We start from the raw sequence: 26,067 nt of genomic DNA on the forward strand, positions 1-26,067 counted from the left end.
GGGCTGAAAGCAGCGCTCAGATGTACATTCCATAGTTGCTCTCTGTTGAGCAATGTGGTTTATTGACACCATTAAAAAAGGATTTCCCAATGTTATTAAACCCCAGTATAAATGTTAGCTCTAAAATAAAACCCCAAGCTCCATATTTCACTGAAATTAACTGAAGTATTGGGAACTCTTTTTTTTTCAATGTTTGAATTGAAATGCTAGTTTAAAATATAACTTCACCTACAAGGATATTCTGGTCTGATTCTTTGAATCGGGGTTTATGTTTTTTTTAATTACAGCATAAAAGGCTTGTTAAAATAATAAGGATTGTTACCATCCTGTCTAGTGAAACATTTGCATGCACAAACCCACAATTATTTTCAAATGAGAATATTTAAAATATTGAGCTACTTACTAAGATGCCATGCATAACCTTGTCATTTTTTAGTTGAAACTGAAGACATAACTAAAACAAGGTCTTACAACTTCGGCAAGCAAAGGTTGTGTGATAGAGATCTCTGCTTTTACTGAGCGTGAAAATTACGGGAATGTGTATCAGGGGCTGTCTCATTTTCCTGTTTTCAGGCTGTACGGTTTGCATTTTGCACTACAAGCCCTTGCGGTTAGCTGGCACTAATGAACGGAAAGTCGTTTGCATGTTCAGAAATCAACTTCCCATTCAGGTTTCGGCAGTGCCCACAGCAGGTCAGCCTCCATTTTACAGTGGCCTTTGCAGACATGTGCCAGGCGTTTGTCACGGGCATTCAAGGCAGGTGTGAAGGTCTTTGATCATGTTGCCTAGCCATGCTCGACCCTGAGAGTCATCCCAGGAGAGCGTGCAGAGGAGGAAGGTTGTCAGCTGAATCAGACAGCAGCTCAGCTCAAGCTGACTCTCCTGTGATGTTCCAATCCCGTCTGCGTGGTCTAAGTTGTGCCAGTCGCTTTAACAGCGTGCTCAGATTGCTGACGTGTGTGTGTGTGTTTCAGAGTCCAGCGGGAGCAGCTGGCTGCCATCTTCAGACTCCTGAAGGAGAACAAGGACACGTTCGGGGAGATGACAGAGGGGGACGTGGAGGAACAGCTGAAGCTCTACTCCATTTAGAAGGGCTCAGCTCACCCTTTACCGTGGAGAACAAAACAGGCGCTTTTACATCGGTGCGGAAAAGGGTGAACCCGAAAGCTCACGTGTTCAGAACAGGGTATACAACTCAGCTCCTGCAGGGTTGCAAGAGGACATTTGTTTTCATTCCTTGCCTCATCTCATTTATCACTTCACCGGACATTTTTTGTAAAAAAGCATTAGAAGCATTTGTTTCTTATTACCGTCTCAATGTGGAATCGCCAACATTTTTTCTACTGGGCTTTATAGCGCCGACTCCTGTACTGCACAGGGACACTGAGGACAGTGAGTGGGCCAGAGCCAGCTCCCACTGCGGACGCGCTCCTCTGACACACCCATCAGGCTCAGCCATCAGCCATGCTGGCTCTATAGTGCCTTACAGGACGGTTAACGCCGATCAGAGCAGCACTGTCTCTCTTGCTGATGCCAATGTTGCAGGCACCCTATAGCTCACAGGAGAAAAGCTGCCCTACAGCTGTGCTCCTCCAGTTTTTTAAATTTTTTTTTGCCAGTGCTTGGAGAATCCCAGTCATAGACCAAATCTTGAAGGTCTTCAAAGTTGGTTATTTTAAAATGAGGTTGATTTGAGGTACAGTAGCTGGAAAATGCTATCTGCCTGTGTTTTTGCATTTATTGGATAACTAAACATGTCAGGGCTTGAAGAGAGTTCACACTGGAAGACCCCTGTGGGCAGTGTGAACTGATTCCTGAGTTCTCTTGTGCATCTTTTGCAAGAGTCACAGATGGGTGCCACTGTGTACTCTGTAACAACCAGAATGTTAAGAGTTTTCCTAAGTAAAAATGCTGAACCAAAATAAGTGCATGATGAGAGCACGATGGCACGATTTAATTTAATTTTTATTCTGAATCAGTTCTGAACTTCCCTGAAAAAAGAAAAAAACAAGTAACCTAAGATGTGGACACTTGGTGGTCTGAATATATTCAGTACGGACCGTAAAAAGCTGCACAGTCAATGTGTTCTGGCTTTTTCTTTCAGTTTTATTCTCAGGACTTTTCTATGGGTCATATGGTGTGTTATTCTGTTAATGGTAGCGGCCTTTTCTCATTTCGATGAGTGTCCCTGCTGTGGCTTCTCCCCTCAGATGTGAAGAATTGGCACTCTGGTGCACGAGTTCCTGTAGAAAACTGAGTTCAGGTCACCAAGCGACTTGCCACACTGCACAGTAGTGATAATCAGCTGCTTATGTGATGAAACAGGATGTTAGGGACAGCTACTCAACATTTAATAGTTGCACTGATAGCTCATTTCTCATAGCGTTCGTACTTGGTTTTCCAGTTATTGCTATTTAGCTCTAAATACCCTTTGATCTGGAACAGTTAGTAGAAATCTGGGTATTACACTTGGCAGTGATGGTAAAATATCAATTGCTGAAGTCTGTTTGTTAGATGAGTTGAATTTTCTGTTGCACACTTTATATGTCTACAGTGGTTTCTACCAGTCTGATTGCCGACATATATTGTTTTAACAAAAAAACCTAAGTTCACTGGTTCCACTTAAGACAATGACAAAACATAGGTACTGTAAAAATGTTTCATTTTGTGAATTACAGTGTCTGCTAAGCACAGTATGTTGTGTCATGTTACATTTCAACACCCTTTATTTTTTTAGCTCCCAAAATATATAAAAATGATTATATATATTTTTTACATTCAGTGGCAAAACATTAGGATGTCCCAGATCCCCCTCCCAAATAAATTGACTCATTCAAGGGTTGGCATGATTTCAGACTCAGATTTCCATCAGCAATGCCCAGATCTTAATCATATTGCAACCTGCTGAAACCTGTGAAGTGTATTAGTGTTGCAGATATTATCTAGTACTTGTCACAACCTCAACTGCAAGACTGTGGGAATACTGTATTTCAATATCTTGTGATGTATGTGCCAATCCTGTTCAGGTTCAAGTACTTTCCACCTGCTGAGAACATTATTTAGCTGGAGCTGGAACTCTGTAGTTCAGTGCATGCCTAGTGATTTAAATATGTTGTATAGTAAAACAGTAAACTGTTTTCGGCATTAAGTAAGACGGTAAATGCCAGTACATACCTCCAAATGCAAATCAAACATTTACCTGAATATTGAAAAATGTGCTCATTTGTTTAAAAGTTTATCGTCTTTAATTGGGACATAGACTGCATTGTACTAAAATGAGCACAAATTTAGTTATCAATTCATTGTGGTTCTGAACATAACAGCTGCAATAATGATTCGGTTACTTCACGTATACAGTAATTACTGAAAACACATGCAAACACAAAGCCAAACACCTAATTAAAAAGCCCACGATAAAACGTTACAGACCTGAAATCTACTAAGTACCAAATAGTAGTTATTTCAATTTAATTTTTTAAAATCTATATTCTTTTTTTCTTCTTCCATATTCTTGATTTTCAAAAATTGCTTATAGGAAATAATTCTCTCTTTGCTCCTTGTGTGCCGTCATCTTGAATAAGTGAAATGATGTCATATGCTGGGAAAATGGCTGTAACATGATTCCTTGCCTGTTGGGAACCCAGGAAAGCTCATGAACATACCAGTCTCTGTCTTCATTTTTAGAAATTCAGTAGTAATTATATTGCATTGCCATTGCTCCTCAGTATAAAGCCAACCTAAAGGATTTCTCCGCTTTGCGATTTGTACTGCAACCTCTGGGGCAAAATCTGTTAAAACTGCTTTATTATATTAAAAAAAAATGATCATTTAAACAAAGGTCTCTACTTTCATTTTAATATCTTTGTGTTTTGTGTTTCTATATGAGAAATTTCTTATTCATGTGACCATTACATAATGGTTATAATAATAATTTAAGGGAGACACTGAATTAGTATTTACATTTCCTTACAACAAAAGAAAGTGAAACCCTTTTTCAAAGTATATGCCCTTTACATGCCCTCTTTGTTCAACAATATTCTGTGAGGGCACAAGTTCTGCAAGGTGCTCTGAAATGCCTTGTAACTCAACAACAACTTAAATCAATACCCTTAAATTCTTAATTCACAGATGAAATTCCCCACAAACGAAAATAAAGGAATTAGATCAAATGACAGCTTCTGCCACTTGACACTTGATGTTGAAATGCCAAGACAGTGCTGGTCAGTACCTGACTTACTATAGAGCTGCACATAAAACCTTGCAGCTTGTTGCATCCATCCATTAGCAGACTATGTCTTCCAAGGTAGGACATCGAAACCATAGATCCCATGCTGTAAGTGTAGGGAACCAGGTAGGGACTGCACCCTGAAAAGGACAACTCATTCCACTTATTCTTTCTTCTTGTTTTTCTGAAAGCAAATCCCAGACTTCCTACTTGGAGATTTCATTTCCTCCTTTTAATCTTGTTTCCAGATGCCAACTTGAATTTGAAGATATCAAGCTAAACCTGTAACTGTTTGACATTGGAAAACTCTGTCTAAATTCATTTGAGTCCTTCACCATTTAGAACATGAATGGTGCAGGCTGGTCATTGTCTAGACCAGGTGTTCACAGCCCTGGTCCTGAAAGATCACTGGGTCTGCTGTTTTTGTCTCCAGACAAATTTTTAATCACAGGCTATTTGATTTCAGTTGTGGCATCTGTGGTTACAGCTCTTAAAAGCTCAGATGGGAATTGTAATTGGTGTCAATCCTGTACTAATTTCTTATTTTCAGAACCGCCCTCAATCAGGAGTGTTGCCTGAATTGAAAGCAGCTGGATAACAGTTACAATAACGAGGACAGACAATGAAATGTGGGCATTTCGAAGTCGCAAATGTGAGATAAAACGTCACAATTGCAAGATATTAAGTCGCAATTCTGAGTTTTTAAGTTGCAATTCTGAGATATCAAGTCAGAATTCTGAGTTTTAAGTCGCAATTCTGAGATTTAAGTCGCAATTCTGAGATTTAAGTCACAATTCTGAGTTTTTAAGTCGCAATTGCGAGATATAAAGTTGGAATTCTGAGATACAAAGTCGCAATTGCGAGATACCATAGCGCATTTTTTTTACTCCCTGGTGGCAACGGGCTTCCATACATAATAGAGCAAATTCAAACAAAGCCATATTTCAAATTTCCTCTAAACTGGATATGACTGCATAAATTGAGTATAAATACTTACTGAATTATTATAATTATTTTTGGTAGGCACCCTTATGCAGATTGCTTTCCAAATTCAGTAGAGAACAGTTGATTGAGTATTCATTCTCTTCCTGGAGACTAGGGTATCCCATGTAAATGTGAGATACAGAAGACCATATAGGAGACATCTCCTCTAGGTGTTGATGCTTTGTTTGGAGCCTCAACAAAGGTCCCCATCTCTTTGAGATTTGAATGCCTTGTCTCACCTCTGTGCAGGCACCCCGATCTCCTCGAGGTCTCAACACCTTGTCTCACCTCAATACAGGCACACCGATCTCCTCAAAATCTCACATCTTTGTCTCAGCTCAATGCAGGCACCCCTGACAAATCAAATGTATGAACTATGCAGTAAAATGTATAACTCTGTATGAATGGTTGTGTGTAACATTCTTGGTGCATGCTACTTCACTCAACATGTGACAGCAGCTCTATCATCATTTATCATTATCATATCACCATGTACTGTATCATCAATAGCTTTATCATCTTCGTATCTGTATCTGTGAGATAGGTTCATGAGCCCCAAAATATTGCACTTAATAAAAGCTCCCATAACTGTCATTTATGCATGATGGTATCTGAAGTGGGACATGTATATATCTCACTAATCCAGCATCAAAGTATCACCACTTAAGCACATTGTGAGAGGTGTTGATGGGGTCTGTTAATTTAGCCTCAAACAAAAGTTACACTAAGGTGCCATAAAGCTGACTTGCTTTAGCGGCCCCAGTGGCTTAACGCTACATAATAAAAGACAGGAACAACACCCACAAACAGGATAAAGCAGACCAATGTCTGCTGCATATCAAAGGACAGAACCTAGAGCAAGACAAGAAGTAATTACATATCAAAGAACAGGACAAGCACTCAGATTGTGAAACAAACTTTCTGCTGACTGTATATAAGAGCTGGGAAACCCTTGCAGTTTGTCTGTTCTGTGGGGCAGACCCAGCGCGTGTTGTCGGACTTGTTGAGCTCACTAAAACTGAATCTGCACAAGACTGTGTCCTGCTCCTCTGATGAAGAATTTCCCACAACAGGATCTCAGGTGTTTTTTTTTCCATTACCTCACTCATTGAAATACCATTCACTCCATCCCCTCCAAACTTGTTTGCCCTTTCACATGGTGATGACCTCACACTGTTCAGCACAAATAAAACTGGGTCTACCAGATTCGTGCTTTAAACTAGAGGAAAGTGCAGTAACCTTAAGATTCAAGTAATTGCACAATTTACATTAGATATGCTGATCCTAACTTATAGTATTAGATTAATACAATGTTTTTCTTAAAACAATGGACTATAGATTTTGTTAGCTCTTAAATATGGCTTTGTCTGTTCAAGCATACAAACATGTTAGTGAAACTGTACACTACCGTGAAGAAGAATGAATTAAATGTTTTTCCTGGTCAGCCTCTCTGTACATGCTGTTACCAAACTTCTGAACAGGACTTAACCGAGACAAACTGGTTGTCGGGCAGTGGTATCCCACAGGAGGCAGGTCTGCACAGACCATTTATGATTTCCTTCTTAAGCCAAAGTTCTGTTCCCTTAGTCCTAGAAATACAGACTAATCGGAGTTCTACCACACAAGGCAGAAGAAAGGCACAAAGCAAGAAAAAATGTTTTTTTAGTATTATAACAGCAAAAGAGTTGTTAAGAATGCAGTAAATGGTAAACAATGTAAAAAGTTTGAGATGATTAAATCAAAATAGCTAATATTTCACTCAAGAAAAGAGTAAGTTCCTGCTTACTGTAAATTGGGGTCACTATCTGTGATACTTGTCGTGACATTGGTAACACAAGACGTTGGCCAGGCTGTGCATGAATTATAAAAGGTCCTTGAAAAAGACTGGATTTAGAGTATGGTTTTACTGTGCTCTCCAGCAGGACCTGTCCACTACATTCCATGTTAGTGGCGCCAGTAGGGGGTGCTAACCCTGCACTCTGTGTGGGCCCTAATGCCCCCGTATAGTGACAGGGACACTGTTCTGTAAAAAGGCACTGTCCTTTGGATGAGATGTAAAACCGAGGTCCTGACTCTCTGTGGTCATTAAAAATCCCAGAGTGTTTCTCAAAAGAAGTAGGGGTGTTACCCCAGCGGCCTGGCCAAATTTCCCGCTGGCCTTTACCAATCATGGCCTCCTAATAAGGCCCATCTATGAACCAGCTTCATCACTCTGTTCTCCTCTCCACTGAGAGCTGGTGTGTGGTGACAGTACTGGCGCACTATGGCTGCTGTCGCATCATCTAGGTAGGAGCTACACATTGGTGGGGGAGGAGAGTCCTCATTACCTGTAAAGCGCTTTGAGTGTAAGTGTAAGGAATTTTAATTATTATTATTAATATTAGTAGTAGTAGGAGGAGGAAGTGGGGTAGTAGTCGAAGTAGTTCTACTACTACTACTAGCTCATTTCAAAACCTCTCTAAGCTAGGCTGTTGTATTCTCACTGTAACATCCTTATGATTCTGGTTTTGGAATATAATGGCGGTGGACTGCAAGGTGGCTCAGTGGTTAGCTTTACTCCCTTGAAGCGCTGGAGCCCTGGGTTCTATTCCTGGGGTGCCATCTGTGTGGAGTTTGTATGTTCTCCCAGTGTTTGCATGAGCTTCCTCCCACAGTTTAGACACATACTGGCAGGTTAATTCGCAGGAATAGTTGCCTGTTTGTGTTTGTGTCTGTGATTGTGTGTGCTCAACGATGGTCTGGCAGCCTGTCAAGGGCATATTCCGTCTTCCACCTGCTGCTTGGAAGTGCTCCAGACCACAAGTCGTAAAATAAAAACGTGTTTGCCGTCTCGAAATTTGGTCGCAAATCTTTTTAATGAAGGGATGAAAGAATTTTATACAGGATAAAAGTTTATTGCTCATTAATACTGGATAGTTACTTGCTTGACGTAGTTCTTAGAAAGAAGGATTAGAATATAATAATACTTGGTGCAAAACTACACCAAGGAGCAATCGTGCAGACACAATAAGGACAAAATAAATGAGCAGCACCAATGCAAATCCTGTGCAAATAAAACGAAACTGAACCGAAACTATGGGCTGGCAGTGGAAATGCAGAGGAACAATGTACAAAAAAACAAAGTTTAAAACGTGGGATGATACCGTTCATGTTAAAATAAAAAGTGTTATCGAAATTTCTTCATTACATAAAACATAAGCGACCATTGGCGCCGTGACATAATTATGATCATCGACATGTTCATATTGTTATTCTTAAATCCAGTAATTATAGGGAAGTAAAGCACATCGAATGTTTAATTAAATAATTAAATTAAATGATGTAAATCCCTGTGGATTTTGTCTGTGTTATTACACAGCTGTAATACAAATTCATGTTGGTTACATCTCAATTTATATAAAAAAAGTGATTTTGTCCCTAAAAGGTAAAACTTTTGTATTTTACGTAAAAGTATCTCGTGTTTAAAATTATTCCAGGTATTTTCACAAGAGAGGGCGGTGCTTTCAAACTCAGGTGAATTGAGACCTGAATGTATGCGATAGGAGGCATAACTGACAATGTAATATTCGCACTAGCTACAGTTTCTGTGTTGTTGTCCATAGTTCCATTCTGATCATAGCCCAGAAGGGAGCTGTAGGTTTATTTAGACCTCGCTGTTTAGCCTGTGTGCAAGTGTTTGAGCTTATGTGCCAGTACGTAATGAAAACGACGGTTCGGAAAGCTTTCTTTTTAACACTGATTACGTCTTTGATATGTTTGATCCTCTATGGCTTCGTTTTCGATGTTAAGAAGATTTACGGCATTCGGTAAGTTTTAAACACCTGTTTCTTAAGGAATAGAAGTGAATAACAGCGGAGCTTCTTAAGGAGAAACTGGTTTACAAGTGGCAACTGAAGGAGTGGTTCAGAAAATCTGTGTCCCCGATTAGAAATTAAAGAAAAAAATTAGGAACAACTCACCCATAACATTCCCAGTTCGGTTCCCTGCCAAAGATGAGCTATCTGCGAGAGGTCTTGTCCGAAACTGGTTATTGTTCAACATGAGTATATACTGTTGGCTAAAGCCTTATACAATGACACTGGTGTACCTGAGCTCTGAATTGATCATTTCCACAATTTATGGCTTTGGGTATTATTATAACCATATGCTTTGGTATTGCTGGTAGCGTGCAGATCACCCCATATAAAATATCTGGTTTTGTATTTCACCGTACACGTACAAGTAACACTCAAATGAGATTTAACTCAAACGACGGTTTGATTCTCAAAGAGATAAGTGTTTACTTTGATACATCTCTGTCATCTTTTGGACAATGCGGGAAAGCAATACACAGACAATGTCAGAGGTCTGGTAAAATCTCATTTAGAATATTGTGTACGATTTTAATCTGGAGTCGGTTTAGAGAGAAATGCGCTTCCGAGTGTAAAGGTATATCTTGGTTTAACAGTGTGGATACGATGCTTGAAACAATTAATTACCTCCTACCTACTGGCTAGTTGGGCCTAATGACCGCGTTTGTAACAGTTTCTATTTATGTAGTTCTATATTTTGAAGAAAGCGCTTCTTTGGTAAAAAAAAAAATGTCAATCAAAAAGTGCGAGAACCGTACCAATAGGTGTTAATTCAGTATGGATTTTATTTCACGGGGCTGAGTTTTAAATCATATTGTTAAAACTAAATAAGCAAGATAAACTTTTAAATGGGGGTGTGTCCGGAATATCTAAATAAAACTTGCACCTGCCAGAAAATTGTCGCACGACCAGGGCAACCTCGGCAACAAAATGCCTTTAGATAGTTTGTCAGTAAACTCCTTAAACAATGATTGCAGTTGTCGGTGTCGTATCCAATTCAGTATTCCCTGGAAATCTGTATCCCACTCCTGAGCAATTATCTCATGATTTTTCTCATCAGGCCCATACTGTATAAAATGATGTATAATGTATGTAACACACAGGGCAAAAGATGCACATTACCTTTGTATGCTTTCTTTCGTGTTCCTCTGTCTTGAGTAAAAAGTACGCTTCGCATTAAATAAAGCGATATAAAAACACACACAAACAACGGGCTCCTTTTTATTCATATTGTAATGACCCATATCCTATCCGTGCACGCAGGAAGAGGAGATGCCTATATCATTCATTATCCTGGAAAGTTATGTGGAGATCGTGCGCTTTACGGAGGGGGTGACGATGGGGATACAGATTTCCAGGGGATACTGAAATGGATACGACATGAGGACAGCAAAGCCTTGTTTAATATGTAAATCATGGCTCAGATGACAGGAAACTAAAACAAAGGAAAATAACCAGTTATGTGCACAGAGTTTTTATCTGATTGTGATTTATCTTGAAAACTTGATGTTGTGATTCACAGTGATGCTCCTTTATGGATTTGACATTGCAAGTATGAATTCAAGTGAAATTTGAACCTTGTACATTGAGGGCACTTTTTCACAATAAGCTAGAAGGAAACAACACACAGGGATGTTATTAAGAAAATGCAGTGTATATATACATGTATGTATAGTATTGTATATTTACTTTTTAATTAACATTATGTCAGGTTAAGTTATATTTAATGGATTAATGACAATATAATAAAAACACATCATAATTGTTTCCCATACCTTCAGCAAAGGTGATATATGGTCACGATTTTTGTTTGTGGAAGATACACTCATTTTGCCGCCACTGAAGAGAGAGGATTTTAAATTCATGCCCCACTCGGATTATGACAATGTGTATCTCCATGATCCCCATCACAGACAGACGGTAAGAAACTTGCTTCCTATGTGTCTTGAAACAGCCTGCAACTTTGGGAGTCAAGCAGACTCTTTCTCTCAAAATAGAATTCGTTTTCAGGCACCCATTTTGTGTTTAGCCATTGTGAGTCAAATGTAACTTTCACAGTATTGAGATTTTGTATTTAATAAACCTCTGCATTATGTTTCAACTGTTATTCATACCCTGGGATATGTTTCAACTGAGCTGTTTCCTCAGACTCCATATTGTACTTATCCACCACAGAGCACAACCAGTAGTAATCACTTAGAATGCACACACGGATAGAATATCCCAGAAGACACGCATTATAGTCAGGCAGCTAGAAGGAAAGGGACAGACAGTGAGGACAGGACGATGAGTACAATAGTACAACAAAAGAAAATGCAACAGCTGAGCATTTCATGACTATTTAGTGTAATTCCTAACAATTGCATATACGCCAACTGTTGATTCCTTCCCATGATGTGCAGAGATTGGTTGATGTTCAGCAGTTTAAAGGTGAGCACCTGCTAGGAGTGGGTAGATACACTCATCGTCAAACATTTTAACAGGTGGCCATGCCCCCCTTTTCTAGGGGCTATTTCCCCCGGCCCTGCCCCATGTCATAGGCCGACGTCCTTTGGTACTCGTGTGCATTTGAAAATGGTCTTTGAGGTGTGAGCCTGAAGGTCACCAGGGCTGGAGATGTCCCTAAAGCAGGCGTAAGGAGTCAGGGAGCTTCGGCGACGTGCAGGGCCTGAGCACAAGCAGCTCAGGGGGGAAACCTAGTTTGAGTGGGTAAGGGGTCAGAATGCCTCACAGGTTTGAATCTCGCCTCCAGCGTCTTAAGCACCAGAGAAGTGTTTCAAACACAAGAGACAAAGCAGTTCAGGAAAACCAAGTGTGGTTGGGAAAAATAAAGGTGTCCGAAAGCCTAGAAGTTTTGAATCTCACCTTCAGCGTCTCAGGCACCAGTGAGGAGTATCAGACAGTTTAGGAAAAAGTATGAAGTGGTGTGTACTCTAAAATGAGGCGTGTTGTGTAGGGGAGAGACTGCGTTCAAAATTTGAATGGAATTTGTAACTGAATTGAATTAAATTGAAACCATTCATGCACAGGGTATGGATCCATTTGAAAACACACAATGGGGTGTAGAGGTAAAGAACGCTCTCAGGACAAGAGAAATAAAATCTGTTTTATTTTATTTGTAACATTTCAGAGACAGTTACATAATTCCTAAACCCACACAGGTTACAAGGCACCATTACACATACTTATAGAAATAACGCTCTAAACACTCCAGGGCCCAGCCTTTAAATGTTGGCACAGAAAATGAGTTTGATAGATGTAGCTATTATTCCCACAACGGGTAAAAATTCCACAGCATCTCGCAAAGCATTCATAACGCCATTTCGCTCACCAGCTCTATAACCGTCAACACAGAGCTGAGCGATTCTGTCTAGCAGCCTAAATTAATTTGCTTGAGTAATCAGGGGTATGATATTGCTGCAGGTTTTATGCAAAATACATTGTATTATGGAATAGATTCTGGCACTAGCACTAACTGGGTTTTACTTTCTGATAGAGCAGATCTGTAATGATGACATTCATGCTCTTTACATATTTCTCAATGTATTTTACACATTTGAGCACATCTGCATTCTTTTCTTTTATAACTTCAATTCTAGTTTTATAGAAAGAAGTGTGTAAAACACTCTTTCTATAAATTCCTTTGGATATATGCAGAATTCTTCATCTCTGGGTTTGTTTGGTTTGAATCTGTGAAAAAAGGAATGAAAGAGATGGTGATAATTATGAGGTAACATTCTCATTTTCTACATGTATTTTAAAAAAACTTGTAATGTTTCTTTTTTACAGTGTCAAAAGTTGTGTCAAGTATTTTGGAGTCCATAGCCTCAGGCAGTGAGCGTGTGTAGTGGTGGGGTATGGGATCATCTTTAATCATTTTCATCAGTTGAAAACGTGAACCAAATCTTTAAATAGCAGGGAATTTAGGGGGAAAGCCAGCATTCTGCAGATTATGTAGGGGGTGTGTGGTGTAAATATTGTGCAAAATGTTAAGTGACATTAATTAAACGATCCAGGGATCCTAAGTCCTGTTTTATAACTGGGCTGACTTTGCTTGGGAACTCAGTGAAGAAAACTAGGGTTTGAAAAAATCACTGTTCTTATTGTGTTTCAGACCTGCCCAGAGTCTGTCATGTTCTCTAAAGATCCTGAATTTAAGAAGGCTTTCATTCCCAACATTCAAATCTTCATGCACAAGGAGCACTTCAGCATAAAGGAATGGAACCGGCTGATACATTTCAATAACCCATTTGGCTATATGGATGCTAACTACACTGGTGAGTAAACATAAACATCTACAGGCAACACAGCCCATGCCAGGAGGACACTCCAGACCAAATTTGGCTGTTTAATTCTTTATCTTTTTAGGTGTGCTTGGATGGTTTCTGTCATGTGTTCTTTTTGATGTTTTGCCAACTACTCACGTCAGTGCTTATTCAGGAAAATGTCCTCTGACTCAGCAGATGATACCACATTGTTCAGCTGATCTTTTGATTGCACAGAACTACTCAACATAATATAAATGAGCAAAAACTCAAGAGAATTCTGGGTCAAATATCACCGATCATTCTTTGATGCTCCCTGCAGTACTTCGGGAGGCTGTGCAACTGATCCCAAAACTCCAAAACTATCAGCTTCTGCCTGTTCCCAAAACTGGCAAAGAGGGATGTATCCGCTGTGCCGTTGTTGCAAGTGGAGGGATTTTGAACGGTTCCCGGAAGGGCAAAGAAATTGATGACCATGACTACGTATTTCGGTAAGATGTTCCGTGTGATGAGCGATCCTTCAACACAATATTGTCAGTGCAGTCTAGGATGCCTTTTAGAGCTAAAGCATCCATTTTCCAACGGCTTCATCCAATACAAGGTCGCTGGGGAGCTGGTGCCTATCCCAAGCAAAAGGCGCAAAGCAGGGTACACTCTGGACAGGAATGCCGGTCCATTGCAGGGCACACACAGACACAAACATGCACACACTCACACCAGAGCCAGTTTTCCCAGAAGCCAATTAGCCTGCCAGTATGTCTCTGGACAGTGGGAGGAAACTGGAGCACCCGGAGAAAACCCACACAAACGCAGGGAGAACATGCAGACTCCACACAGATAGCACCCCAGGACTGGAACTGAACCCAGGGCCCCAGAGCATGGCAGCAATGCTAACCACTGTGCCATTGTGCCACCTAATGTGCACCTCTTTCAAATTCAAATCAACATTAAAACAACATTTTACACACAATTTGTCTTTCCTACAGTTTATATATATATTGTCTCTTTCTACAGTATAACTATTTAAATTGTTGGATGTTGGTGTTGGGGTGGGGGCAGACTGGAGGATTGCATTACATTGAGGCAGTAAGCTCTGACTTCTGTCCTTTTTGTTTCAGTGCAACAGCATATTATATACAGAGTCTTTAGTTTTCATTGTTTTACTAAATTGTTTGTGGATGGTTCTTTGTGAGGAGAAAACATGCATACCTGTACCATCTCTTGCACTGACAGATGGCAGATAGTATTATATTCATTCTCCTAATAAACCAAGGTCTTTTCGTTATGCAAGGATTCAAATAAAAAAATCCTCTGTATTTTTGTTACAAAACTGTTTTAATGTTTAAAGTTTAAAACAAAATATGTGTGACTGAAAATTGGGAACATAATAATAATAATAATAATAATAATAATAATAATAATGTAAATCTTGTCTAGGATTAAATCCATGCAAATCCATGTCTAGGATTATTTGAGTTGAATGTGGGTTTTTGGATGCATTTAGAGTCAGAATTTCCTTTGTTAATTTTTTGCATCCTATACAGGCTCTGTCTTTTGCTACATATGAAAAGTTTATTGTTTTTTTTTAGTCTAGAAGAGATGTAAAAAAATCAATACTAGATTTAGAAAATATATGAAGATCATTTTAGACCAATGCAGTTCTATGGATTTCAAAAAGGAAAATCTAACATCAGGAAGAAGAAACAGTAATAAGCATAAAGGTAAAGGTAGTTATGCTTGTACAGTCATGGATATTTAAACTAGGAAACGTAGTACAAAACTGTAAGAAAAGCTACAAATGAGGTAATTTAGCTCACTTTTTTTGTGTAAAAAAGTGCCTTCCTTTTCTTTAAGAAAAACCTCTTGTCTGTAGCTCCAAACTACAAACCAAAACGTGCTTCTTTTCGAAGGCCGAAACGTTGTGTTCTCTTCTTTTCGATATTGTTTCACTGTTGATTCTGGAGAAATACCATAGTGTACGTCTTTGTTTTTCTCATGTACAATTCCCTCTCGAGATCAATGTGAACACATTTACTGGATTATTTATTCGCATAACGTTTAAAATTGTTTTTGGAATTTTGTAACATTTTCAGTAAAGATGAACGATAAAGAAGACCAAAGAAAAGCAGTTACAAATCACAGAAAGAATGAAATAAGCTCCACGATAACTCCAGGAAGAGAACACGCTGGTTAGGTTTCTCCGTTTTAAAGCTCAGTTCAGAAAATCAGGTTTCGTTACAGGTGACGTTAGTTTTAGAAAATGTTTCATTGCTAGTACACTAACTTTTTACATTTACACTACTTTAAACATTAACAGAAATGGCTTAATTAAAAAGAAATATATGAATTGTTGGCAATTAAGTCGTCTGACTAGTAAATAGCCTCTGATATAATTTTTTTAGTAGCCATTGGCAACTAGCAACTCCCGCATGGAGGTTTTAATGACATCCCATAGTTGCTAATTAATAATAGATATTAAATTAATAATTTTATATAATGATTTAATGACAAAGAGATTTTTCTGCAGAATGAACCTTGCCGTTACCAAAGGCTACGAAGAGGACGTGGGACGCAAAACGTCGGTCTACGTCCACAGTGCCCACGCCTTGACTACTGCAGAATACTACTTCGGCGCAAACGGCATCCCTCATGATGAGGCAAGTTACGACAAGTAACTCTGTAACAGAGCGTTGGTCATGTGTTGTTTAGGCTCTGCAGTCCAGTCGCTTGTTTTAGATGTGCTTTTATTTTCAGATTCAGGGCATAATCGGAAGACGCTCGCTGAAAGTCTCAGATCAAAACTTCCAACAGCGCTGCTGCAGTTGGGTTACATTATACTTCATTAGCTATAACATGCAGTATATATTGCAACGTCTAGTATATATTGTTTGATACCACGTTAAAGCAGTTGGTTAGTAGTTATTTATTTTGTTTTAGAGCAGTAGCTCTTAAACTGTTGCCTCTCACACAGTAGTAAACGGTTGAAAACGAGTTCGGATTTAGTCAGGATGGAACGGTACTACTGTTTGATACTAAGCGTCTACACATATAACGGCACTTTAACATTTCTCCTATTCATCTTAGAATTATTTTCCATGTAGTTTCAATAGTATACAATATTTTGCAATAACATTTCACAGCTTCTCTTCATCTGCCGTCTTTTAGATAGTAAAAAGTCGACAAACGTAAAACGGCTAATTGCTTTCCTGCCACAAATCGTTCGAACGAGTATTTGCTACTGTGAAAGACAAAGGCATTATGTTAACTACAAGTAACATTATTAATAATTGTCTATTGCTACATGATCTGTGGTTTACTGAAAACTGTGGTTTAGCTGGCAATGGGCACAAGTCAGGATACAACCTGGATGGGACACCAGTTCATCGCAGGACACACAGACACAAACACATACACACTCACACAAGGGCCAGTTTCCCCAGAAGCCAGTTAACTTACATTATGTCTTTGGAGTGGGCGAGGAAACCCATGTGAACACAGGGAGAACATACAAACTCCATGCAGATACCACCCCAGGTCTGGAATTGAGATCATACAAAGGCCGCATCTGCTGAAAATATACACAATTAAAACATTGTTATAAATATTAAAATTATTTCCTGTGGATCTCAATGAAAAGAAAACATGAACTTGATTTTAACTAAATTAACTGCATTAGTGAAGGCATTGGATGATGCTCCAATATGCTTTGATAATGTTTAGAACCCTTTTGTCTTTTCTTAAGAATTAAGCTCCACAGCTCCACATCTTTTGGAAACTAGCATCCTTTAGATTATCATTTATGTTGGCATATTGCATAATGACGGTTCCCTTCCTTCTTCAAGGGCATCAGATACGTCATGATCCCGGAAGGCATGCGTGATTTTCAGTGGCTCACAGGCCTGTTGAAGAACTCCACTGTTGCCACTGGACCTTATAAGGGATTCAGGTAGGACAAGAATTTACAAACCACCCTGACATTATTACTCATTAAAATTGAGTTGTGTTTTTGTATCCTCGATGCTAAAATAAACATTCAAGTCTACAGTCCGTGTGATTAAGTTAAAGGATAAATTAGGGAAAGAAAAGGCAGGAAGGACAAGGCATAAATAAAAAAAAACTTTTCAAACATATTTACTGAGTAAGAAAAGGCAGTAAGATTTAGCTGTTAAAGTGGATGGGTTGCAGAATGAGAGTCATTCAATGTCGGTTTAACTGAAAATCATGTCAGCTTATTAAATTACAAGAATTCAAGACATGTAGACCTAAGGAACAAATTAATGACCTGCAGTACAAAACAGAACCAGCTAAACAGGAAGGAACAGTAAGCACACCCACGGGTGAGCTTGTATGTGTCACGCAGGGCTTTTCAGTGCAATGTATGATATACAGTACAATATGTGAAGCAGCAAAGTTTTTCTGTAGAGAGCCTGGGATTGCAGGCTCTGCAATGAAATATGTAAACATGTTCTGCCCTGATGTTCAAGTCCATTAAACCAAAGCCTTGAGAGGTTGGGAACTGAGTAACCTCAAGGGCTACACTGAGTAATATTTGCATTATTGCAACAAACACACATACTTCAAGCGCTATCATTTGTGTCTTGGTTTTCCAGGCCCTGGAAGTTGTATAGAGGACAGTTTGATCCAAGAAGATTCTTTGTGCTTCACCCTGATTTCCTCCGATACGTCCGGAACAGGTAAGAACACGAGAGAGGACATGGTGCACTCGGTTTAATGACCCACAGACCTCCAGTTTTACCGAAGACTCTTATTTCGGCCTTTTCCTCATCCTGGCATTTTCTCCGTGTACCGACAACTCCCTAGCATAAATGTAGTGTATGTTTGAACTCAGAGAGCCTACATTTCATGGCACAAAGTTCACAAAAAAAGTTAATGAAAAGACCAATCATCTGAAAAGGGAGTGTTACCACAGCAGGCTAGGGACTCACTTTTAACACACTTGGAATCTTACGATCCTTTAAATGTCCTTTCCTGTTTCTAACCAATTAGTTTTTCACCAGGTCACCTTTATATTCTGCATCTGCAGCATTTTAGAAGATGTGGTCAGACCTCCAATTCATACCAAAGTCCAACATGATTGTGTAACAGGGTTGTGTTACACAAAGGGGACTCTTACACAAGGAGATGCTTTTTGGGTTGACTTCATTGGTCCTTTACAAAGTTTAATATCCAGGTACCTCAGTCACCATTCCTGCAGATCATTGTATATTTCAGAGAGAGATTCAGCTTTTCTGATTGGAACCCAGCTTTCAGTACTGTCTGTCTCATCTTTGAGCTCTTTCTTGAACAAATGTATCCCTTTTGTGCTGTGGCTGATCCAAGTCTGTCATTGTAAATTCTACAGAATGAATAACCATTTTAGGTTGTGTACAGATGAGCTTACTTGTTAAATATTTAGCCTCTTTACCTGTCTGATGAGATTAGTAGCACAAATCTTAAATTCACTCCTCACAAACATGAATTGGTCATTATTGATCTTTTTTGTATTATTGCACATTATTGATATGATACCGCCGCTAATCACTAATAATATATCACTAATAATAGTAATATGCTATTACTAATATGGCCAAAATACTTATTTTGTCCTTATTTGTTTTGCCTTCTTTCAGTTGTCTATGGAAAGTAGGTGGATATTCATTTTTGAAAACCCGTAATTTATAAAACTGTTTCATTATCTGCTGACTCAATAAATGCATGTCCCATTCTGCTGTTTCAGAATATTAATGCCTCATTACACATACAGTAACTGTATGTATACATTAGTTTGTAGAGGTAAAAGTAGACTTCAAATCAAATCAAATCAAAGTTTATTTATCAAATGCACAACAATACAGTGTGCAGCAGTAGTTGCTGGCAATGAAATGTCTTTTCTGCGAGTTCACAGAATCACAAAAATCACAAAATTAAGGTTACGTGATAATAGATAATAACGTAATAGAAATTGAATAAAACTCAATATGAATAGAGTTGCTATGTGTCCACGGTGTATGCAATATATACAAGTGGTGCAGTATGCTGAATACAATGAAAACTGTATGTCCATGTAGCCATTACAGGTGATTTGCTAAAGGAGCTGCAGGTTGGCTATTTAGCAGTCTTATTGCCTGGAGGTAGAAGCTGTTCCGTAATCTGTTGGACTTCCGTTTAACGGACGGTAGGAGAAAAACCAGTTTGTGACTGGGATGACTGGGGTCCTTGAGAATAGACCTGGCCTTCTTAAGACATCTGGCTGAGTAGATCTCCTGGATGTTTGGCAGCTCACAGCCGGTAATGAGCTGCGCTGACTTCACCACCCTCTGCAGTACTTTGTGATCCCGGACGGAGCAGTTTCCATACCAGGCAGTGATGCAACCAGTCAGGATGCTCTCAATAGTGCACCTGTAGAAGTTGGCCTCGATATGTGATGGCATGCCAAATGTCTTTAGCCTACAGAGAAAGAATAAGCGCTGCCGTGCTGTTTTGACCACGGTGTTGGTGTGGTGGGTCCAGGTTAAGTCCTCTGAGATGTTAACTCCCAGGAAAACTGCTGACCCTCTCCACTGCAGTCCCATTGATATAGATACTGTAGGTGTGTGATCTCCTCCCTGGTGTTTCCTATAGTCCACAATCATCTCCTTAGTCTTACTGATGTTCAGAGAGAGGTTGTTCTCCTGGCACCATGCTGACAGGGTTTCAACCTCCTCCCTGTACGCAGACTCTTCACCATCTGTGATCAGGCCGATGACTGTTGTATCGTCCGCAAACGTAATGATGGAGTTTGAGTTATGCCTGGCGACACAATCATGGGTAAATAAGGAGTAGAGGACAGGGCTAAGCACACAGCCTTGGAGGACGCCAGTGTTTAGAGTCAGAGTAGAGGATATGTTGGTGTCCACCCTCACCACCTGCGGACGTTCCGTCAAGAAGTCCAGGATCCAATTACAGGTCCTGGAGCTTGATGACAAGCTTTAAGGGCATTATGATATTGAATGCTGAGCTGTAATCAACAAAGAGCATTCTCACATATGTTCCTTTTATATTAAACTTTGTGTTTCAATTGGATTAGGTGTGCGATATGAATATATACATAGTGATATTTTATATAATGTTTTAAGAATGGAGTTTGTAGAATGGATTTTCCTTCCTATCTGTGACAGAAAATATATTATTGTGTTCATTTCCATTTATATTATATGGATGTAAAATATACATTCTCTGATAGCACCCCAATGAATATACCGAAAAGGATCATGAAACACAAATGAAATGTCACATCATTCTGTTTATTGCTATCCAGGTTCCTCAGGGCCAGGCAACTTAACACTGAAGACTGGCAGATCTACCGGCCAACCAATGGGGCATTCACCATGATTTTGGCACTTCACACCTGTGATGTTGTGAGTAACTTGCACTTGATATTTACACTTCTGTACTGTTGTCCTCCTGTTTTAGAAATAATCTGCAAACGTGTTTATTAAATATATTAGACTCTAGATCATTGATTAAATTACCTTAATCATTATCACAGCAGACAAGGAACAAAGGCCATACATTTTGTATTTATATTAAAAGCATTGTCTCAGATGATCATGATCACAGTACAGTTTCTGATTGCAATCTGTCTCACTTTCAGGTGGATGCCTATGGGTTCATCACAGCAGACCATGCAAAGTATCCCAATTACTACTTTGACAAGAAAAAAACTGAAGTTATTTTTTACCTCAATCATGACTATGATTTGGAAATCAGAACATGGAAAAAACTGCATGATACCAAAATTGTGAATCTTTACCAGAGGACAGAAGATACACGGTAATTCACAAGAACAATAGGCTTAACAGTGCAATGGAGAAACCACTATTTATCCTTCCTCATTATGAATGTATCCCCATTTCATTTCAATATGTACTGCATGTTATATATTTAGTCTTAGTATAGATTTGATGCTTATCATCCCCTCTACCTCACTTCCACACAACCCCTTGTAACAGGACAGCTGTGTTTTTATTGGTTGTAGTGCCTGGGAAAGGGTTTTAGGTTTGTGAAGGTTTGACATCATGATTAGACAGTTTGTGCTCCTGGTTGCTTTGTGGTTATCAGCAGTCTCTTGGTTGTGAAGGTTAGATGGGATAGGTGATATGTATGCTAAGGCTAATTTGAAGGGCGAAGCATGGGTGGCTCTCTTGAGGGATAAGCCTGTCAACCACCTGGAGAGCACTCTCTGAGGCATGGGTTGTGGTCGGGAGGACTGGGAGAGGAGGTGCATGGTTAGCTCTCCCCATCGGGTTAAACTCCAAAGGTAAGGAGTTCCTTCCTGCCTTGCCCTGTGGTTAGAATGGAGGTGTAGTTCTCGGGTGGAAGACATGTTTTCTCTCCTCTGAGAGAAAAGGAAGATTTTCTCCAAGAAGCGATGCATATCAGTGAGGTTCTCTCCCAGTCCTGCTGCTAGTGCTGTGATGGCCTGTGTGTTCACCATGGACATGGCAGAGGCAGGACAGCTGGTGTAGCTACCTCTGAGACCACTAAGGTGCAGGGAAGCACATTTGTGTGTGGCTGCAGCGCATGTGACACTGTTAGCCTGTGAGAGCCGCAGAGGAGGAAGTAGATGCTGCTGGAAGGAGTCTATCCACTGGGGCTCTGGGAGAAAGACCAGTAATTGCAGACGTCTAATTCTAATAATACCTTACACTTCTGGACACTCCACTCAAAGAACTTTACAGGTAATGGGGACTCCCCTCCACCACCAGTAATATGTAGCTATCCACATGGATAGACACCAATGTCTACACAGCTGTTGGCTGCAATCACCTGTGATGCGATAGGTCTGGACAAGGGATCGGCTGTGGGCTGCACAAACTCGTGAGTGTGTGAGGGACAAAGGTGGTAAAAAGACAGCGGCTTGGAGGAGACCAAAGTGGGGTTTAAAGAGTGGAGGGTGTTACCTGTCTGTTCCTGGCTCTCTGACAGGGTGTGTTGGACATAGACTGGTTGGATGCGAGAGAGAACACACTTCAGAGGTTATGAGCTAGCTGTGAAGGGCAAGCAAGCAAGAAAAGAAAGAATAGAAAAAGAAGAGAACTGAGTGGATTGAACTATGGGAGTGATTCACAGATCATGTACAGACAGGCCTGTAATGAGCTCACCCAGTGGGGTGTGGCCTGGCTTTGTTTCAGTAAAGTAGTAACAGACCTGATTGCTGCTGTGTTAGGGGAACAAGGATGGGTTATATTTAGCATCCATGGACAGAAAGGACAAGTTGAGCTACTGTTGGTGAAAATTATTAATGGTTAAGGTTGAACAATGCCTTAAGAATAAGGGAGAGACAGAGTTTGGGTCCAGAAGGGGATGTTGGCCATCCTGGGGGAGATTTGGGTTGTTGTCTGACTATGGAAGGGAGACTGCTCCTACATGGCATAATTCTGCTGTACGTCACTAGATAGCTGTGAGTGGTCCCTTGAGCGTAAGTCTGCTGGTTGGGTGTTAGGGAATCCTGCAGTGGGTTAACCCTCAGAAGGCATTGAGGTGGTAGTCTGGGACCACTCCTCATGATCGGTCGCCTGGGGAAAAGAAGCCCCATCACAGTGTGAAACTGAGAATTTCCCGGGATGTAAAACAAGGTTATCAATAATCCTGGAGGAGGTTATGTAGTAGAGAAAACTGATGCTGTGGTTTAAGATTGCATAGAGAGAATGGGCTTATGGTTATAGCTTATGGTTTAGACGTGATGGTTTATTGACTTAGCATAAAGTCTTGGTTTGCTTGCAAACTGGCTTATGGTTAAAAGTTACAGTTATGGTTCATAAAATCCAGTTTCAGGTCAGCTAAAACGCCACCAATCAGATTTGTGTAGTTGGAAACCAGAGGCTGAGGACTGTGCCTAAGGTTGGTATGGCACTCACACCAGTGACAAACGAGGACTCTGGTACACCCCTCTTCTGTTCACCCTTTCTATGCTCAGATCCGAAACACGTGGTCTTTTATCCTACTTTTTACTTTTTCTCCTGTTTTCTGCAGTTCCTCTTGTCTCCTTATATTCATTCTCCTTCCACGGTCTCTTGCTTCCTGTGCTCATTGTTTTCCCCTTAATCCCTGTGGTGGAACCAGGCACTTAGAAATATTAACACTACACCTCTGCCCCCTTCCAGTCTCTCCTATCTAGGCTTTGCCTTGGGATCACTGAATGATTTAGCAATTTTTTATTTTTATTATCTTGCTTTTGTTACACTCAAAAGTATAGTTACTGTAATTAAAATTCCTAGTATCTGAATAATTTTATTCAGTGATCTTGCCATTGAATTCTCTTAAATTATTAAGTTTTGTTTAGTTTTGATTTCTTTAGTTTGTGTGTTTCACATGTTTTTATTTTATATTTTACTTATTTATATTTGAATGGAAATGATTGTGCCAACTAAATAATTATTACTACCTGTGATATATTCTATATGTTTCATTTCATTTTGTCAGCTTGTATGGATATGATTCTTACTGTATGTTTTGTACAAGGACATGTAATGTTTTACATGTATTGTGAATTGCCCTGAATGAGGGCATTTGTGAATAAAATAATATAGTTAATATTACCAGCACTTTTATTTCATGTCCTTCCTCCTGCCTGCTCTTAAAGATGTTTTGTGTCAGTGCACCTGTTCATGCCTGAGTGGTGTGAGTATGGGAAGCATAATATCTTGTGAGAATACAGAGTCACTTGGTGTTGAGGAACTCTAATAAATGGTTATTTTATATACTTAATGATTTTAAACACCACCCTCTCTTGTAAAGAAGCAAACGAAATAATGTCTGGAATTCAAACAAAGACCACAACTGAAAACAAAATCCTCCAAAAAATGTTAGAATTAAAAGCAGGAAATCTGACCCTGCTAGCAGTGATGAAAGTGGCATCAACAACACAGAGTTCCAACTGAAACAATTCTAGGGGAGCAGAGGGAAATTAAAGATGTCCTGAAAAACGTAACTGAAACTCACCAAGTTTCCAGTGAGAAAGCTGGTCTACTGTGATCTGTGACAAAACAAAGAACATCAGATGTAGATGACTGAACACAGCTCAGAATCACACATTCTTAAGGGACTCCTTGTTGATTATATTAATGCTCTGGAAAAGGTGGAAAGAAAGAGATTAAACAACTTAAATGACAAGATGAATAATATGTCAACAAGGTATGGGAGAGAATATACTTGATTTCATTGTTCAGATCTATCATTGCAGATGTAGATTCATCTACAGTAGCCTCCAAATTTATTCAGGCTGTCCATGACTTTGAAACCTTGATTTATCAAAGTAAATGAAGTTGAACAACAAGATTATTCAGTGTTTAGGAGTTAAAAAACGATAATGTATGAAAAGGAGTTCTGAACATTTCCGTGGAATAACAAAAGATAATGATGTACAGAGCTTTACAAAAGTATTCTTTCTGTTCCAAAGGTGTTACATTTGTTGAATTACAAAAAATGTATGGTGTATTTATTAAAGTGAATATTTTTAATTGAGCATCGAATGCTCAAACTCAACATTTCATGAGTAAAAAAGTTAAACTGCAAAAAATATATCTAACAAAAATATGCGTAGTGCACAAGTATTCACCCCCTTTGCTATGGCAATCCTAAATTATGTCTGGTGCACAAAATTACTCTGATAAGCTATACAATTAGTTGAATTGTTTCAATCTGTGTGCAATAGTAGTAGTTCAGATGATTCTAGAATAAATACAGGTAGTGCATTTAAAGCAAAATTTCAAACGTGAAGACCAAAGAAATTTTAAAACAAAACAAGGAAGAAGTTGTAGAATGTCACGGGATATCCTTACGAGCATGGTGATGTCACTCATTAAGAAGTGGAAGGTGCAGTATTTCATACAGATACTATCTGTGTCAGACTATCCCTCCAAATTTAGAAACCGTGGAAGGACAGTGGCAAGAAGGAAGCAGTAGTGAAAAAATAACCTCAACTCCTGTGTGGAGTTCGTAACAATGCGTTTACATGATACAGTAAATATTTTGGTCTGAATGCAAAGCATTAAGTCTGATGCAAACTCAACACAGCACATAGCGCAGTCAACACCATTCCTACCTGTCAAACATGGAGGCAGCAGTGTTATAATATAGGGCTGCTTCCCATCAACAGGGAGTGGGGAGCTTGTCAAAACTGAGGGCAAAAGGAATGGAGCAAAGTACAGGTTAATCTTAAAGCTAAAAGAAACTATTCTTTCTTTTAAAAAGCTAAAACGTGCAGCTAAAACTGCAAAGAAAAGTTTTCTTTTAGCTACAAGGCCAAAACTTCACCAAAAAGAGATTTCTGGAAGCTTGAAGCTTCTGGAAGTCACTGACTGCCACTGGGCATTAAAGATGGCTGAGCTAGAGGCAAAGCCACTTAGGACCATATCATAGGGAAATAGAGAGAACTGTGCATAGATTGAATTTAAAAGATTATTGATCTCACCAACTGGTTTTGAAAAAATATATCAGATATCTCATCAATGTATCCATTATTAAGATGAAGGCTAATGCAATGATTGCTTACCCCACCAGGAAGAGTACATAAATTAAATGTACAAAAAAGAACATTCAAAGTACATTAAAAAAGTACAATAACGTTGGACCCAAATGTGTGGTGAGAAAAGTGGTTTGATAGTGAATATAACACCTAAGGGTGACGATTAGGATTCATCAAAAAACTGGTATGATCAGGACACTGTGTCTCTATGACCACCATTTGAGTTTGATATT

General features: G+C 39.4%; 2 protein-coding genes across 2 annotated transcripts in view; both read left to right on the forward strand.

Moving 5' to 3' along the window:
- Positions 1 to 3,838, forward strand: part of LOC148823982 (uncharacterized) — a 47,397-nt gene extending 43,559 nt beyond the window's left edge. Inside the window, exon 4 of the mRNA XM_088927724.1 lies at positions 976 to 3,838. Within this exon, the coding sequence (XP_088783850.1) occupies positions 976 to 1,090 (115 nt within the window). The 3' untranslated portion in view covers positions 1,091 to 3,838. The remainder of the gene's footprint in view (positions 1 to 975) is intronic.
- Positions 3,839 to 8,751: 4,913 nt separating this feature from the next.
- LOC148823983 (alpha-N-acetylgalactosaminide alpha-2,6-sialyltransferase 1-like) lies at positions 8,752 to 23,901 on the forward strand. Its single transcript, XM_088927778.1, has 9 exons — positions 8,752 to 9,016; positions 10,843 to 10,981; positions 13,176 to 13,338; positions 13,649 to 13,817; positions 15,854 to 15,983; positions 17,169 to 17,272; positions 17,937 to 18,020; positions 20,624 to 20,723; positions 20,960 to 23,901. The coding sequence occupies exons 1-9, from the start codon at positions 8,895 to 8,897 to the stop codon at positions 21,140 to 21,142; spliced, it is 1,194 nt and encodes a 397-aa protein (XP_088783904.1). The 5' UTR covers positions 8,752 to 8,894; the 3' UTR covers positions 21,143 to 23,901.
- Positions 23,902 to 26,067: the final 2,166 nt, after the last annotated feature.

The sequence above is a fragment of the Atractosteus spatula genome, chromosome 11 (assembly GCF_055471065.1).
Source record: "Atractosteus spatula isolate fAtrSpa1 chromosome 11, fAtrSpa1.hap1, whole genome shotgun sequence".
In the NCBI taxonomy this organism is placed as follows: Eukaryota; Metazoa; Chordata; class Actinopteri; order Semionotiformes; family Lepisosteidae; genus Atractosteus; species Atractosteus spatula.